Source organism: Gambusia affinis, linkage group LG16 (assembly GCF_019740435.1).
Source record: "Gambusia affinis linkage group LG16, SWU_Gaff_1.0, whole genome shotgun sequence".
In the NCBI taxonomy this organism is placed as follows: domain Eukaryota; kingdom Metazoa; phylum Chordata; class Actinopteri; order Cyprinodontiformes; family Poeciliidae; genus Gambusia; species Gambusia affinis.
Window position 1 is genome coordinate 3,055,387 of NC_057883.1, and position 18,990 is coordinate 3,074,376.

The following is an 18,990-nucleotide window of genomic DNA, read 5'->3' on the forward strand; positions in this document are numbered from 1 at the left end:
CTCAGTGACTGTCACAAACATAAATATCTTGAACTTCCCCTTGTACATAGCTTCAGATAAATGGAATGTTAGATTTTTTTTAAACTTTCTTTCCTTTTTTTGCAATTCTCATTAGCTTTTTTTATTTAGCAAATGGTGTCTGAAATTTTTTAGATATTTATTTCTCCATTAGTAATCTACTTTTGATCTTTCCGTCGTGTTTAGTTTCTCATTTATGATTTCTTTTCTCTCTCTCTGGTTTTTTTGTTTTTGTTTTTTCCATCCATCCATCCATTTTCTTTACACCCTTCTTCCCTAAATGGGGTCGGGAGGGTTGCTGGTTCCCCTCTCCAGCTGCGTCCCGGGCGAGAGGCGGGGTACACCCTGGACAGGTCGCCAGTCTGTCGCAGTGTTTTTGGGTTTTTTAAAAATAAATCTAATTTGTACCAGGATTTGCTCCTTTGAATTTGTTCCGAACATAAACTGACCCGAGATCATTGAACGAACCATTGTTGGACTCGTGGAACGCCACGGTATCAGCGTCGGACCCTTTCGCAGGTCGGGCTTCACGTCGGTCTGCCGGGGACCGACTTGAAAGAGGCGTTTGAAGCCAGCGGGAGTGGGAGATGAAAGTGCTGGCACGGCACACTTTGACATCATCAAAAACACAACTCCGCTCGCGACGCTCGGTAGCTCTAATAGTTGTGTTAAAAGCTACTTTTAAATACACGCATTTACAAGCGGCCAGGAGCATTGTCTGAGTGTTCTTAGTGGCGGAAACCTGCATGAATGATTTTCACGTAATGAAACAGAAGAGCAGCCAAAGGACACGCGACGGAGCAGGATGATGATGATGATGATGATGATGATGGTCGATTCAGGTGGGCCGGGCGGATAACGTCCGGGGAAGCTAATGCGTTTGTTTTTTGTTTTAGCTTTAGTCAAAACTACCTTCAGTTAATTAAACACAAGTGGGTAGAAAAAAATAACACTGCGAAATGTAGGAGAGTTGAGCTTTCACAAGTGTAGGAATTTACACACTATTAGAATGTATGAGAACGGAGTTAAATGGACAAAGATCCGTTAGTATGGATTTTCTGGAAAGTATGGGGTAAATTACAACATCATCATTTTTTGTTCTTTGCACACTTCCTGACCTGGATGTCTTCACTGTGTGAGGGCAGATAATAAAACATTCCCTCAATTAAATCAGCTTTATTTATTTACAGGTTCATTAGCCCATATTTTGTTAAGTCAACGGACTGGTTTCAACAGTTCTCATCTGTCCCAAACACTATCACAATCCCTAACATATTAACTACGTAAATTATAACATTTATTCAAGTAAATGTTAGTAATTTACGTTCAATGGTTTCTTCTATTTCTTGTAGCGTTTCTTGGGCTGCTTTGCTTCCCGCACATGTTGATGTGTATTTTCTGTGTTTCGTCCAATCAGATTTCACTCTGTGTGTTGCCAGTGGCAATGTTTTCTTTTAACCAATCAGCTTTCAAATTCACTCCACAGGGCCCAATAGTAGGCCCTAAGTGATGTCAGAAGTTTCACTTCCAAGTTTTGCTAGCACACATTAATCCTTGTGAATTTATTTTTATTTTATGCCTGATGGAGGAAAAATTGGTTTAATTTCAAGAACGCCTAAATATCTATTTTGAAGCTGAACTTTTCCTACAGAATTGAACATTGATTAGAAAATCAATCCATTCTTAGTTTGTAAGTCATGGTAACATAAAGTTATTATGTTTTTCTTCCTTTTTTCCACTTAGAGCCAGGTGAAAATAAGTGCTTCCTAAGTGAGTCAGATTGTTTGGATAGTTTTTTTACCCCCTTGATAAAGGAAATCATTTAAAAACTACATTTAATTTTTCCTTGGGATAAATGTGATTTCTCTGGCTTCTTGTAAACGGTGAATGTTGCCGGGTCAAAAACCCAAACAGCTCATCAGAAGTGGTACGTTTTGTGTGAATGGTATATGACTGCATGAGCTCCGTCTGCTCCAATAAGACTGACATTCTATGAACAGAACAACTGCAAAATGTTCTTAGGAAGTTGTGATAAACTGACTAAAAGAGGAATAATGTCAAAAGAAACAGCAAAAACCTCCCAGAACCTTGACAAAACATCAAACTGAGCTCAAATGTATAATTTGATCTCGCCCCTTCTGATTAGCAACGTTTTCCCAACTGTAGCCACACCAGCAAACGTAAAAGCTTTGAATATGTAAAATACGACTCGACCTGTCCGTCTGAAGAGGAGAGGAAAGAGCAAGTCTCCTTTTCTCAGAAAAACAGCTTGTGACATTTGAGAGATAATTGACGCTGAGTTCTCCATTCCATTCCCTCGTTGCCTCCTTCCCCGCAGCTCTTCGTTCTCCCGCCGGTGACCCCGCTCGCTTCGATGGAGTGCACTTCACAGGGTTGTCATTGGAAAAGGTCAGACTCCCAGAGCGAACGGGGCGCGGGCACGAAGTGAGACGGGCGTTCTGGCCGTCCATCTCGCCGTCTGGATCAAGACACCGGGCTGACCTTTAGCAGTGGATCAGCCTCAACAAGCCATCAGGGAGCATGTTTGTGTCGACTGTTCATCTGCATGTGTGCGCGACACGGAGAGGAGGAGAGACGGAGAATTGCTAAACTCACTTTGAAATGTTAGCGAAGCACCTTTATTCCCTTTGACGTCTGTGTAGCAACAAATGTCAGGTAAACAAACATGAATCCAGTCCCAATAAAAAGGGTTTTTTTGTTTGTTTGTTTGTTTGGTTGTTACAGAATTGATGTCCTTTATTGGCCAAATGTTGTGAAAGGATTGTCCACCTCTGTCTTTTCACAGATTTCTCACACCTGCCCTGATCGTTGAGGCTTCTGTCCCTCTGCAGGAACTGTTCGCTCCAAACAGAGGTTTACTGATTTTGAAAGTAAGCGCTTGTAAAATCTCCGATGAGAATAGTTTTGAATTGAAATGGGTTTAACTGTAGATGCTCCGGTTATTGGAAGAGAAACTTGTTCAGGCTGGCATGTTTGCTGCAGGATTCTCGGTTGTGTTAGAATGGGGAATTAAAAGTTTAAAGCTGCAGTGTGTAACTTTTATATATATATATAAAAAATATATATAAATAAATTGTTTTCTTTTTACATATTTGTTAAGCTGTCACCATGCCTTGACAGTTTGTTGTTATGAGTTAGATCATCTCCTCCCCCTCCTTCCTGAGCTGCAGCTGCCATTTTGGAATCGATATGATACCAAATAAGTACAGAACTCATTCACCTCACTAAATACAGAAATATCATGTAACTTATTATATTTGGTGAGCTTAACGAGTAGATCTTTTAAAAACTGACAAAGCCATTGGACTGTCTTGTTCATAGACAAGATTTTCATTCCTCTCCTTTGAGGAATGAATTCTCCATTTTGAACACTTTTGCGCATATCAACTGGCTGCTAATTATTTTTGATAAATGAATTTGCTGTTGTGGAAATGACAATGGTGATGTAAGAAATGCACCACAGCGAAAATCCGTCATTTCCAGGATGCGATTACTGGAAATATTTCATTTGAGTGGATAAACGTGTGGAAAAACCTGTTGTTTTTGTTGTTGTTGTTGTTGTTTTTCCTTCATCTGTGACGCACAAAGCCGCAGCGCCACTCGCAGATGTTAAGTCTAACTTGCAAAAAAAAAAAAAAACAGAGTAAAGAACATTAATCACAGGCTGAAATGAGAGCAAAGATTCAGGCGGCAGCTTTCTCCTCTGGGGAGCCAGAAACACACCTGAGATTATTACACTGAAACAGAACAACTTGCATAACATGTTCTATGAAGTTATGTGATCATTAATATCATTATGTGCAACTACAGCTAGTTTTTAACAAAGTTCTTTGTGAATGTTGCATGGGAAGTGTACAATTCTGCAACTTTTTAAAGGACAATACATAAAATCAGTTTACTAAAAAAGAAAAATTTATTGCTCTATGTCTTCCTGAGCAGCAAAAGAAAAGTGTTTTGATGGCCTTCTTAGGATATGGCCAACTCCCACCCCTACAGACCCCTTTTCCCCCTCACTCAGCTCCTTCAGACTAGCCAGCATCAATTAGCAAACACCTGGTAGAACTACACATCTGCAGAGCTCACTGTAGGAGCTACTTCTCAGTGAAACACTGGTCAAAACGTAGATAAAGGGTTGAGGAGGAGCCATGTTGTGACGCCGTCCTAAAGGAGGAGTTTCAGAAAGAACAGGAACTTCTTAAAGAGACAGAAACCCAATTTAAAGGTTTTAAATTAGGAAGTAAAATCATATTTGATGTATTTATATATTTACTAATTAAGGTAACTGAAGGTACTTTAGTGCCTGGAAAATACATAATACTGTCCCTTTAAGACTTAGTTACAATTAGGTCTTACAACTGAACAACATGAAGCATGCCAAATTCATTACAAAGTGGCTTAGGTGTAACAAAGTTGATGCTTTGGACTGTCACACACAAGTAAGAGGTCAGAAGGTCAGGCACTGTCTAACTAAATCATCCAACCCACAGAGACAGAGCCCAGATTAGTCATTGTTTCTTTTCATTTCCAGTAAATTCTTCTCCTAATGTCTCCAAAACTTTACAAATTAGCGTCTGACGCCACGCTATGCATCATGTTCCCATCTTCGGGACAAATAATCACAATAGCCATTTTCCCAATAGAGTCTGGTCTGCACACAGGCCATCTGTCGGCCGTCTCTCCGTCCGTCTCAGATGAGTGTGGCAGAGTTTCAGTCAGACCTGCTGTTACTCCCCCTCCTCTCTGAGAACCGCTTCAGCCCCCAGCTTTGCTCCTCTGAGTGACAATGATTTTCCAACACCCCCGAGCCCAGGTAGCTATTGATTAGAGTCGTGTGACATTTTCTTAAGCAGTACCGCCTGAGGGCTCAAAGGTCACCCGCATCAAACAATGCTTGGCTGCCTGGACTGTAAAATACTAGGATTTTCTCATCATCCGTGTATTTCTGTATTTTCTTCAAATGTTCTTAGCATTTGAAGAAAATACGGATACTCTAACAGTTTGAACGAAATGCTGAGTCACGCTTAAATGATCCTTTAGAAACACGCAGCGTTTGGTGGCTGTTGTTTTGGACGCCCTCACCTGGAGGGTTGTCCAACCAATCAGCTGTCAGATATTATCCTAACAGTCCCATCCTTGTCAAGTCCAGTTATTACATAACTTTGAACAGCTGCGCTGCAAACTGACACTCTGCTGTCTTTAACACACAGCTCCAGCTTTCACCAGCGCCGAACTGCCGCTACAGTGTTTCATTGTTGCTCAACCTCGTAGCTGTCAGGAAGAGCAGCGTGTCTCGTTTTGTAGCCGTGACTGGAGCCAGTAGCCGCAGCAGAGCGGACAGCTAACGTGGACAGCTAACGTGGACAGCTCTTATTAATACTCCACTGGATTTACTGACTCTCTCTTTCGCCATCGCTTGTGTAACATATATGACTCTCACAATGTGCCATTACTTCTTTTATATTCATTTGAGGCCATGCAGAAAGTCACAAATTCACCATTCACTGCGGGTCAGCCTGCAGATCTTAGATGTTTTGTTGCGCACGCAGCCAGGGTTTCTTTGTGTTACGCTCTCAAGCCATTTGTTTTTTAGGAGTTTTAAATATTTCAGGATCTTTTATGAGGCTTTAGCTATTTGTGATTACATCACTCTGTACAATAAATGTCTGTTTTGTTTAAGGACATGAAGGAGCTCTTTAATAGAGGAACCCAGACACTTTTAAGCATCAAGTCTGTCAGACAGGAGCCTGCCGCCTCCATCTTCAGAGTAACCCAGTTTTAAGGGCAACGGCCCAAAGACCCATATTCAGAAATAGTGTTTAGATGACTAGTCTCAGTCTCCGATAAAAAAATATGAGCATAGCGTCGACAAATAAGTGCTAGACTTTTGAAATCTATGACAGAAATGTTGATTCCCTTGGAAAATAAAGAATTCAGTTTATGATAAATAGCTTGATTGACTCATTTTTAAAAAAATTGACACAATTTGACAGAACACTAAATTAACAAAAAATTGTTTTGTTTTTTTAAAATATCTGCCAATTTTAATAAAATAAACTTGTCCTTTAAGTTGGACATTGAAAAGCAAACATATCTGTTACAGGGAAAAAAAATTTGAAAAATAAAAAAGCAGAAAAAACTATACCAATCTATACATCTTTGTATAGATTGGTACAAATATACATATTTTTTTATGTGTATATATCTATAAAAATAGGAATATATATTTATGTATGTCATTGCAAGATTTATATTATAGCTAGATTTTTTTTACTCTTTTTTTTTGATAATGTGCTTTTCCTCCAAAATGTATGCACTATGAGGTTTAAAAGCAGAATAACAACTGTTATTTTTCATTAACACTGAGTTAATAAACTGCTGTTTTGGGGGTCAGCCTCAACTAATCTCTGATTTATGTGAGTTTGGTTTAACTCTCGGTCAGCCTTCACCAGTTTCTCTGACTCCGTCAGATAAAACTGAAACTCTTGTGAACCTACCAGGTCAGAAAAACGTCTCATCTAATCTCACCAGATCAACGCTCGCATTCATTCAACAACCACAGAATTTACATATATAATTTATTACAGAATGGCATAACATCAAATAAAAGATACATATTTATCTTCAAAGCTATCATTCAAAGTGGATAGTGAGACCAAAATCACCATGTTTTTTACCACAGCAGTCAGCACGCGACAACGACTTTTGTTTTTATCTAAAGAGTGTAAAACTGCACAAAATACAGCAGCTACCATAAGTAATAATATGGCACACAAGAGCTAAATACTTCATAAAGCATTTAGAGACATCCGCCCTCGCCAGATGTGCTGAGGATGATGATGATGATGTGCATCTGGACGAAGAGGGCTTGGAGCCAGAGGAAAGAGGATTCAAATTTAAACTACAAATATGTACAAATAGCAAAAGTCTAATTAGAAGAAACATCTTTGTATTTATTGCTGCCTGGAGTTATTGCCTTTTTTTATATATATATATTATCATTGTGAAGCAAACAACTTTACAGTCTACCTACTTTTAAGCAGAGTAATGGAAACTAGATAAACAATATATTGGTTCCCCAGAAATAAAATCTTTTAATCCGTAAAACCTAAATAAGAACAAAAAGTGACTCAACTCTGGCTCCAGACCCCACAGGCTGTCGTTTAAAAATCTGCTTGTCAGCCGACCTGCCGTATTTCACCTTCCTGTTAGGTTCTGTCCTCATGAGGCTCTCTGCTAGTCAGCTCTGTAGAGTAACAGTGTATTTCATGCGGTTTGGTTCAGTTTGACTCCTGCATCTCTACGCCTGAAGCCTCTTCATTCTCTCCGGCATTTGACTTCTCCTCACCTGTAACAAACACAGAGAGGATTTTGTTTCAGATGAGGCAGGAACATCCTCCTTCTAAAACTCAGACAGTTTTAGGCTCCCTTTCATTGGCTTCCTCAAAATTATTCACAATTCTTCTTCTCACATCTTTTTATTCTTAAGGAATAATCAAGCTCCATCATATATACAAGAAAGCCGATTTCTACATATTAGTACAGGAGGGTTCAAATACCCCTGAGACCAGAGATCAATTGAAGACAAATTTACTGAGCCATTTGTTGCATTCTTTGATTTCCACAGTTACTCTGTGTCAAATACAAGATGGCCACCAGTCCAGCCTCTGTGTCCTGCTCACCTGCGGTTTGATCGCCAGCTCTCCGTCTCTCACTTTGGGCGTCTGGGGATCCGGGATCGTCTGGTGGCCAGCGGAGCTCGCCGCTCTCCACCTCAGCCGCATCCATTGGCTCCACCACAATGGAGGGAAGCCTCTTGGACAGCTTCGGAAACCTCTCGTGTGTTTCTGGGAAGATCTGTTCGAAACTTATGTAAGGTTACCACCAGGTTTGTCATCGTTTGGGGATTTAAAACGAACTCATTCCAACGTCAAATTTGAGGCCAACAACGTGGCAAAAATCTGGTTTGCCACATTGATGGCAAACCAGACATAGAAAGGTAAATCTATGTACGCCGCTGATTATCTCATAGCATTTTAAATCATTGTTCTACAATGATTTGGAAAGGCTAGGGCTAGTTTAGTCACTAACATTCTATAGCGCTGACTTTTACTTTAAGTTTGTACAAACTCACTAGAGCTGTGTTTTCATTGAAATTCATATAATGGCGCAAATTAACATTTTGAACATAAATTTGTGTAATGGAATGGGCCAATTTAAAAAACTCAAACAGACTAAATTTTCAATAAAAGGTGGGATTTTTGGTTTATTCCACAAAGCTGTATTGGAAACACTTTTTTTGCATCACACCAGCCACATGATCAACAACTGGATGTTGTCAACAGCACAAACCACGGAGAAGAAAAACGACGGGAAGTAGATGGAGGATGTTTTTATTGACTTACAAATTTATTCACATGTGATTTTAATTGCTTTTCTTATTTAATGGAAACGCTGCAATTGCATAATTGTGTTTTTTTTTTACAGAGTATACTGACAAAGTTTTGCACACATCAGTAATGGAAGCGCAGCCTACGACACGACATGTTTCTACAACAAAGTAAGGGAGTAATTACTGATAGCTCTACTTTGCTTCAAGAAACTCAAATTTCTTTTTTGTTTCTCTTTCCAATACCCGACATTACTTTCACCTCTATATTTTTATGCTTCTCATAAGTTCTGTCTGAAGCTATACTTTTCAGTCGCTCTGGCAGAACTTGTTTAAACTGCCTTTTTTGCTCCCAGGCAAATAAAGACACAGCAACTGTCATAGGAGACAGAGAAGCGCTGACCTACTTCCTGTACCAAAAAACAGCCTGTCCTCATTTACTCCGTCACCCAGCGATGTTTTGAAGCTTTTCTAGCCAGTCCTGTGAGGTGCAGGAGCGCTGGTGGGTGTAATCAAGTGTGACAAGGTGCAGGCAGTGGCTGAACGAGAAACCGCGATAGGCCCAGCTCCACCATGTGACCAGTGGAAACAGATTCAAATGCAGTCAAAAGCAAGCGCTTCCTTCCCCAACCAAAAGGACTGGAGAAACCATGACGGTGTGAACATGTTTCAATCTGAACTAAACATGCAGCTGCTGTTGTAGCTGTATGTTTAGGGTGGTGGAAGTTTAATCTCCATCTTCGTCTCAAGTCTTTTTTTAAGGCTCTAATTGATTTCCTGGGGCTTTTGTACGTGGCCCAGTTCATTTTCATACAATGACTAAACTGAATGACGGTGTAACGGCGGCTCTTCTGGACAGAATACACTTTAACACAGATCTGCTAAAAGACGCTCTCAACTTGATCAAGTTTTCCGATGCAGCTTCCCAAGCCTCATTTTCTTTCGATTATTTTAGACGTGCTCAAAAAACTAATTAGGGAAAAGTCAAATTTTCCACAAACACTCTGGAGTTACATCCCACAGAAAAGACACCAATATCGAATCTACAATAGAAAACCTATCAGGTCCACTGTATTTATTTCACTGTAACACATCAAATGTAACTTATTATTATTATTATTATTATTATTATTATTATTATTATTATTATTATAGCTAATGAAATGAAAAACACAAATCAACAGACACATAAAGAAGGATACTGAGTCCTGATCTCCTGCAGCTCCTCCTGTGCTGAAGTCCTCCGTCCCAGGCTCCAAAGAGTTCATAACATCAGCCATCCTAAAAAAATAAAAAATAAAAACATATTACATATCATCAGTTCTTAATCACATATTCAATGTTTTCGTACTCAGCCTGTCTCGAGTGACAGGATCTATGTCTGAGGCTTGTGCGGCTTTTGAATTGGTTCAGGAGTCATTTTGACATTGTTGTTCACAAGCCTACTCAGGAAGGCCTGGAGTAATAGCTGGCGTTGATTGGCCGACAACAATGGCCAATTATTGCCGACGACCCCACACACACACTACAGAAGCCACGGGAGGTGGTCAATCAGCGGCGCTGAACTGTGGAGCAGCAACAGCCGGCTGCCAGCTTGAAGAGCGAGGGCATTAGCATGTAGCAGCCTCAGCTCCAGGCTTTTCACGTTGCTTATATGTTGAAACAGTGAACAAACAAACAAAAAAACAGGATCTCAAGCAAACAGAAAGACAAAAAAACTTGGATCTAAATCTGTGTGTTTCGTTGCCTTTATGGCACCTCAGCTGCCGGCGGGGAACTTTAGCAAATAAAGAGCAGAATATGAATCTCCTGTGGATTTCTGCCATGTGAGAACAAAACAATAACTGGCCTGGTTGCAGTGCAGAGCCGGCACACGCTAAAAAATATCTCAGACAAAAAGCCACGGCTTCTGACCCGCTGATCAGTTAACATTAAACAGGCAAAGAAAAACGTGTCGCTTTCAAAAGCGTTGAAGTCGGTTTTGAACAAAGTGGAAAACATCCACATGCCTTCACTGAGACCAAGGATGAGTTAAAAAAAAAAAAAAAAGGCAGTAAATGTTTAACGAAAAACAACACAGGATTTTAGATGAACCAGAACCAAACTAAACCAAACATAGATAAGGTAAGGTCATTTTAATGATATAGCACATTTTCAGCAACAAGGCCATTCAAAGTGATTCACATGAAACAAACTAAACCAAAAGAAAGACAAAAGGTTGGAGGGGCATTAAACTAAATGTTTGGTTGGAGTTGTTTTGGGTCGGTAAACTAACAGGAGTTCCTCTAGGTCTTTCTCCAATATTAAAAATATAACGCTAAATGTTGGTTCTCCATGTTTGATTCCTGTTCTGGGTTGTTGCAAAAATAGCTATTTGTTTTAGTTTAAGTGCATTCCTTGGTACTGAGCGCAGCGTCACAGATGATTTTTCATGCTGGAGCTTTTAAACCTGAAGAATTTCTTCCAACAATATTGTCCACATCAGAATCATGGTGGATTCCACTCATCCCCACCGACAGCTGCAGCATCATCCTGACCCCGTGACCTTGTTCTGGTTAGTTCATATAGAAGAAAAAAAAAGACATATCTGCTTTCCCAGCACGCTGCTTAATGAACGCTGTGGCTAAACGGATATTAATAAAACACTTAACCATCCTTCCAGAAAACAGCAGACAATAACAGCGTGACCTTTCGTGTGACAAAGTTATCAGAGACCCCACTTTGCAACAATCAGACAAGCAGTTGCTGTTGCCATGGGGACGAGCGATTGAGATTTAATGCCTCTGATTGTCTGAGTGGTGCACTTTGCTCGGACGCGCGAGGCCGTGGGCTGATTTGGGGGGTATTCATGTGTGCCCCGGCGCTGCAATTACCACCGCCAGGACGGGCGCCGTGTTGTTCTGAGACTGTCTTTGTGAAACCTGCAATTGCTTCTGCCCTTCATCCCCATCATCATCTGTCAGGGAGGGAAACAATACAGCTTTTATTCCTCATCAGAGGCTGGTATTGTTCGGCCGGGGAGGGAGTCAGCGCGGCCGCTCGGCCGGCTCTCCGCTCCGCCGCTCAGGAGCCAGCAAACACGCAGGCTGGGGCAGAGCTTCAGTCCGATCATGTTTCTGCAAAGTGCCGCGGCTCTGCGGTGGCACGGAGCGAAACAGACTCAAGAATTTAAATGTTCAGGCCAAGCATGACACGGCAGACGACTTTTTCTTTCTCTCTTCCTTCCTTTCTTTTTTTTTTTTTTGTGGAGGTGGGGAGGGTTGTGCTCACAGGAAGCCACTTCTGTTGCGCCTCAGCAGAGACGGGAAATGTGAAAACATTTTTCTGCTCACCTTTTGGATAGAGTTGCATTCCAGTTGAAGTGCTTGCTGAATTTAAATTTAGGTAAATGGATGCGCTTCGTGGGTACTGTTGGAATGTTTGAGCTCGAACCAAGTTAGTGTATTTTTTGGTTTGAGACAGCAAATTGATGACTAATGTATAAAACTATCAGGGCAGAGAGAGGATCTAACACAAGCCTTAAAAGCTTGAAGTGAACCTAGCTAAAGGTTGCTTACCCAAAGAAACTCCAGCTCTTACGTTAGTTCTGCTCCAAAACGTGACAGCTTTGTGAGGTCAAATAAATCACATGCTGCAAAATGGACAGCTAGTCTGCTGATATGTTCACACAGTTCAGTGTGTCAGTAGGCTCTTCTTCTATTCATTATACACATTAAGTACACATAGTGATGCAGAACTCCACCAAGCCCACTGCTGCCGGCTGGCTAAAAACAAGCTAACACTTTTTGTTCTTGCTTAAAAAGAAAGAAAAAATGTCTGTTTGGAAATATTTCCAAAAGCAAAACAAGTAGACAGTCATGGTGTCTAAACAAGGTATGCTTTTCAAACTACAGTTGACAATTCATAACAGCAGCGTGTCTAAACGGAAACTGACTCCAGGTTTTCTACCGGAGCCGATGGTCCAGCTAATTAGCTAGCTAATATTAGCTTGTTACCCTTCCACTACTTTATAAGAAGCAGATTGTCAAAAACGTAGTAAAGTCCAAAAAGGACTAAGAAATTACTAATACATTTGCAAAGTGTTTATTCTGTTGTTTTTTTTTTATTGTTATATCTGTAAAACAAAAAAAATAACAGTAATTATATAGTATTTGGATATGGTGAGAATAAATATTGTAGTAATGGTATCATTTTAAAAGTGGTGTTTTAAGGATATTATTATACTGTGAAAATACTTATTATATTTAACCAAATATAACCAAACAATAGAGCACAACAATGAATGCTATGGGGTTAGCTTTAAAGCTAAACAACACATCACAGCTGTGATAACAGTTTGTTTGTTTGTTTACACAGTACAATACAGATAGATGAGGAGCTACATGTAAGTACAGTGATTTGTGAATATTCTGTAAATATGGGTCATCACATGTCCCTGTACTGTAAAACTAATAAACACTTCTAAAAGAAAAACATTATAAGGTCTACATAAAGGGTATTTGTGTCAACTTTTCAAGAAACACACTCTCAAGTTTTCTGTAGCAAAATATAATCCAGATTTATGTATGATTCAGACAGTATTTGGACACTATGTCTTCACCGTAACAAGTACCAATCCTGGATTTGCATGTCTTATAGCACAAACTTGAAAGAAAATAATGGCCAAAATAAACATGTTGTACTCAGCCAGGTGACAAATGAAATGGATGGTTTTAGTAGTGGCTAGGCCTGAGCCAGCTGTTAGTCTCCAGTTACATCACGGCCTTACAGAAGCCTTCAGCCGAACCTCTCACCAAATCAAGCAAATACAGTCATGTCTGCCTAACTCTGTGCTTTCAATGATGAAAGCACAAGAATGATCTCAAGACAAAAAGTGTAGTCACCAAGTGAGATACCAGGAAATGAAAAACCCTTGGTCGGGACATGACTTCAGTCTGATATTTGAGATCGGGGCGAAAGGTTTCGTGCCTAAAAAAAAGTTTTTTTCTGAGGCAAAGAGGCCAAATCTCCAAAAATGCAAAGTGACAAAAGAGCTGGGTTACCGAGAACCGTGAGAATTGCTTTGGTTTGGTAGTTCATCTATTCAGTTTCTGCCGCTGCACTTAGACTGGACTAGAGTAATTCAACACAAAGGCACATCGTCTTCTAGAGGAGAGCTGCGATCCTTTGCAGCTAATATATTCTTTGTCCGACTGCATGCACATGATTGTGACGTCTGAACAATGACCTTTCAGGACAAATACTCCGTTAAACTCCTAATAATAAAAAAAGGATTCAAACATGAATTAGCAAACGTGTGAGAGGATATATTTTGCCCCAGATCATTATGAGATTGCCACAGCATGAAAAACTTGACTCTTTTAATAATTGTTCTTTGAGTTTACATGGTAACAGATTCTGTCGGAAACTACCTCTTTTAATCTGAAACCACATCATGATAATTATATTTATTTGTTCATATCACCCAAATTTAACAGACAGCAAAAGAACACTTACTACATTTCCTACCCATCCTACCTGAATATCCTTGCAAGGTCTCTGACATGTTGCTGCTCTTCTAGTATTTTTCAAACACATTTTAAACTGAATATGCTAACACTTTCTGCTGTTCTGCTTTTTATGTATTAACATGAATATATATATAAAAAAATAGCATCAGATTGTTAATTCAACAGGATATTTTCTGACATAGCCCATGGTCAGCTGCTAAAGAGAGATGGTGAAGATGGCATGCTTTGTATTTATTGAAAAATGTTATTGTGACGCCAGATTTGTTGGTGTTTTTGATGAGCAAGCGATAAGACGAAGATGAATGAACCAAGAAAAATCTCTAAAACTCTTCTGTATAGCAGAGAGCCGCCAGTCACAGATCTACGGTTGGAGCCAGAAGCTTCTGATCTATGAGTGAATTATGAACCATTTCATGCAGTTTTCAACTGAAGAGCATGGCATAGCGCTTTTCAGAAAATCAGCCATAGTCTTACTCTTAATCCTCACATTTTGCTTTTCAAAACACCCAAAACACACACACACACACACACACACACACACACGCACACGCGCACACACACACATACACACACACATGTTTGCACAGCTATCTTTGCGGGGACTTTCCATTGACTTCCATTCATTTCTCCAGCCTAACCCTTACCCTTATCCTAACCCTAACCAAAACTCAATTCAAACCTTAGTCCTAAATCTGACCCCTGACCCAAAAACAGTGTTTCTCTTTGTGGGGAGCAGGCTTCGGCCCCCACAAAGAGCAGTAGCATGTTTCAGGAAAATGGTCCCCACAAGCTATTAGAAACAAACGCACAGTTTGTCCTCTTCCCTGAGCCCATCAGCAGATTTAACACAGTCGAGACTTTTTAAGCGGAGAGCCTTTGGGGCTTTTCAGCAGCCAGTTGATTTCACAACTTTTCTTTGGCAGCTCCAGAGTGTTGAGGGAATACCATGAAAACGACTCCTCCACTCTCTCTTACATCACTAAGGCCGCAATTCGAACACATTCAACTTAGCAACTAAAGGGAAAGTTCTTCATTTTTAAAGTGAGGCTCTGTTAAAGCAGGCATTATCTTACTTTGCAACAGATAACGCTCACATTTTTCTTAAAGCGGTACAACGATAGGACTTGATGAAAGGTTTAAGACATTCACATGCCTACAGTCGTATATTTACACAAAACACAATGATTATTTTTAAATGGTTCCGTTTGTGATCGTCCTGAATAAACCCAAAATCCAGATTTCATATTCTGATTTCTTTTATTAAGGGGAATGTCTTCCAAACCAACCTGGTCTTATGTGAAACCATAACTGCTCTCTCAGCCTGGTGTCTGATTGTACCAGATTTGACAACAACTGAACGCCATCAGGCGTTTCAAATGTTTGGCAACGAGTCTTTCACATCGCTGAGGAGGAATCTTGGCCCGATCTTCTGCTCCATTGTTTTAATTCAGTCACACTGGAGGGTTTATGAGAAGCCAACTGTGCTTCAGCATCAACGTTTAACTGGACATCATTACTAGAGAGCAAGAATTCATGGTTCCAAACAATTAACACAAACTGTGCAGGTCCTAAACAGAAGAGAAAAGCAGTCCCAGACCATAACCCCACCACCGCTGTGCTTTTCTGTTCTTTGTCTGGAATCCTGTGTTGGTTTTGTTGTCAGGTGTAACATGTTTCAAAAAGGTCAACTTTTTTTGTCAAAACTCTTTGGGATCACTGAACTATTTTTTTTTTTTTTTTTTGAAAATGGAAAAATGTTCTTTAATCTTCTCAGCATTGGTTTTTGCCTTAGAATTCTCGCATTAATCCCAATTTGAGCCCTTTTTCTTTTCTATTTTCATTGCTGAATTTGACTTTATTAGTTCATTTGAGTAGAGACAAGCTTTCAGTAGGAACAGACACTGAATATTTTAGCCTGAGATGATTTACTATGTCTGTCCCCAGTGAGGCATTTAGATATCAATAAAGAATGATATTATACGAGGTTCAAAACAGATAATGGAACTCACTGTCACTTCCCTCCACTTCGTGTTGTTACACCAGATCAGCTTACACGATTTGTCTTTCCTGTAGTTCTCAGCTTTCCAGAAAATGAAATGTTACTAATCACAACCAGCTCAGGATTGAACACGAGGAACAACTGTTATTTTACAGGCTTTTCTTCCCTTAATAACCAAAATCCTTATTTGAAAACTGCATTTTACATTTACTCAGGTTATTTTGTGAACTAAACTAATTTTAATATATAACTGAGCATAAATGTTTGATAACTGGGATCAGTTGGAGTGTACGTCCATAAGGCGTCTCAAGACATTTATTGTGAATTGGCTCTTATGAATAAACTGAGTTGAACTGAATTTGATCATTTGAAACATTTAAGAGGGACTAAATAGCAAAAACAGAATAAGAGAAATATCCTGTAGAAAGGTTTTTTTTTTTTATTCAAAGCACTATTGTTCTCACTTAAAGATTATAATTTAGTTCTTATGGAAATCTTCATAAGATTCATTCTGTACCGTAAAAGTTTGGTTCTGTTACCAGTTACTACCTCCAGTTTCCATTTCCTTTTTATAAATAATAATATGCTTCTGCATAAATAACAGCTCACTGCAAACTTATGGCTGCAACGACAAATGTATTTTGTATTTTTTCATTTTGCGAGTTCAGTAAACAGTCGATACTTACATGAGAAACCGATCGTATCCACCAATCTTATCTTCCTCTGCAGAGGTCTAAAAATCGGCCACGGTCTCCTTTTGCTCTGCCGTGAGGGGCCTGGCTGACAACCTCGCTCACCAGGTCACATCTGTTAACACGTTTGCTAAATATAGTAACTTTGTCGCTTTACTTAGCAACTTTTCAGTCAAAAAAAAAATTGGCTAAATTGGCCAAAAATCGGAATCGACGGGGTCAGACGTTGATCGGCCAGAAAACTGCCAATCGGTGCATCCGTCATTTTAAAGGTTCACAAAATGAAGTTAGCGTGAATCACCTGAACGTTTCTGGGAGTGGAACTGTCTGACAAAATAGAAATCGACTACAATCATGGCCTGTCTTGGACTGTACCAAATAAGTTGGATTTGTACTAAACGAAGACACCAACAAAGTTTGAATAGCGTAAGATTGAATAAATAAATGAGACACTTTATTCATGTCCAAAAGTGCACCAGGTAGGAAGGACAGAGACACACAACCCTACACAGACTCACCACTAGCAATGATTTAAGGAGACCTATCAACCTAACAGTCGTGTTTCCAGTCTGACAGAGGAAGCAGGAGTACTGAAAAAAATAAATGCATCAAAATTAAAAATCCAACAGACACGCATACAAATCAAAACTATCCACAGAGCTACAGAGAATCTGCCAACCGGAAGTAGCACTTTAACTGCATGCTGCCTTTCAATGCAATCTAATTTCAAGAAAGCAGAACTGTCCCTTTAAAACAGAAACTCTGTCTCAAAATTTCACTTTCCCCCTAAATCCTGTGAGATTTGGGGCCAAAAAATAAATAAATTTCTTCGCTGCGCCCGAAAACCGGAGCGCCGTTTCCTCTGGCTGTGAAACGCCTCGCTGCCTCACTGCTGTCCTCCAGCTGAAGTTCAGTTTGATTCCTCCTGCTTGTTGCCCCAGTTCACCAGTCCCCTGATATTTCAGAGGCACAGAAGCTTATATTTCTGCAAAGCATGCACGTAACTTGGAAAAAAAAAAGAAAGAAAGAAAGAAAGAAAAAGATGTTACATAAATGTCTAGACTAGCTGTTTTAGCGCCAGTTTAAACTAACTCCCTATACAACAGGTAGATGGTGTTAGAAAGAGCTCCACTACATGCGGAAACACTAAAATCCCCGTTAAAAAAAAATTTGTCAATAATTTTTTCCTTGTTTTAATTTTTTTTATAATAAACTATTACAATGAGCTTGAAGAGTAATACGATTTTTTTATTTTTTATTTTCTTTTTCTTTTTTGTCTTAATGGGAAGAAGAAACGCTCCTACCTGTCTGCGGGCTGATCCAGAGTCTCAGAGCAGAAGGGTCTCCCTCCTCCGCTGCCTCATCACACTGATCCTGCTGCCGGTGATGCTTCAGCTGCTGCTGCTGCGGCTGATGATGATGATGATGATGATGATGATGATGTGGGCGACAGGCGGAGGAGCAAAGAACGTTCTCTGTGAAGTTACCGCTCGTACGAAAGTGTTTCGAGTCTGCGCAGTGGAGCGTGACTGGTGCTGCCTTCACTGAATACGGAAAGGTGGCGATTTTAAAGTCAGGTTTAAATCCATTGGGGACATGTTTTGCACGTTTTTCCCGCGCGCGTTAGTTGCTTAGTGACGGCAACAATTCACTTATAAAAAAAATAAAATAACTGACTGGATTGTACGTATAATCGTTTAAATAAAATTTGAAACATGTAAGTTAATAAATAAATCTGCTTTTTTGTTGTTTGTTTGTTTGTTTGTTTAACACAACTATTTTCCGTAAGATTAAAAATACATACGTTATTTAAATTTTATATTCTTTATTCAAATTTTATACTTATGATACCATATTTTCTAAATTTTATATATATATATATTGAAGTAATTTAGGTCCATTCAATAAATAATGTTATTTCTGAAACGTCACCACTATATGAAACACATCGTACAGATTAATTACACACAGATGGATTGTTGACAGCCTACATTTCCGTTAACTATGATGATTTTCCATTTACAGTTAACTAAAAAACACACAAAATTAGAATAGTGCATCAAACCATTAAACATATTTAAAACAGAAACGTGGGTTTAATAAAGGTACATTAAAGTATTTTTAATGCTATTTTTAAATGGTACTTTTAATCCGACAACCGTGGCACCCACCTACAATATAACTGACCCTGTCATGGGAGGAGTTGACCAATCAAATGTTAGGAATTATTTTTCATTTATTACATTTTTATTTGATAAAAATGTAATAAATAAGTAAATATCTGTTTAAAATTATAAATATAAAATTTATGTAAACATGAGCAATTTATTTAAACATATTTAACAAATTCTTTACACATAGCAA

General features: G+C 39.3%; 1 protein-coding gene across 1 annotated transcript; it reads right to left on the reverse strand.

The window, feature by feature from the left end:
* Positions 1 to 6,600: 6,600 nt before the first annotated feature.
* On the reverse strand, positions 6,601 to 18,101 carry LOC122846187 (LBH domain-containing protein 2-like). Its single transcript, XM_044142967.1, has 4 exons — positions 17,931 to 18,101; positions 9,628 to 9,706; positions 7,719 to 7,893; positions 6,601 to 7,384 (listed from the first exon to the last, which is right to left on the reverse strand). The coding sequence occupies exons 2-4, from the start codon at positions 9,703 to 9,705 to the stop codon at positions 7,317 to 7,319; spliced, it is 321 nt and encodes a 106-aa protein (XP_043998902.1). The 5' UTR covers position 9,706; positions 17,931 to 18,101; the 3' UTR covers positions 6,601 to 7,316.
* Positions 18,102 to 18,990: the final 889 nt, after the last annotated feature.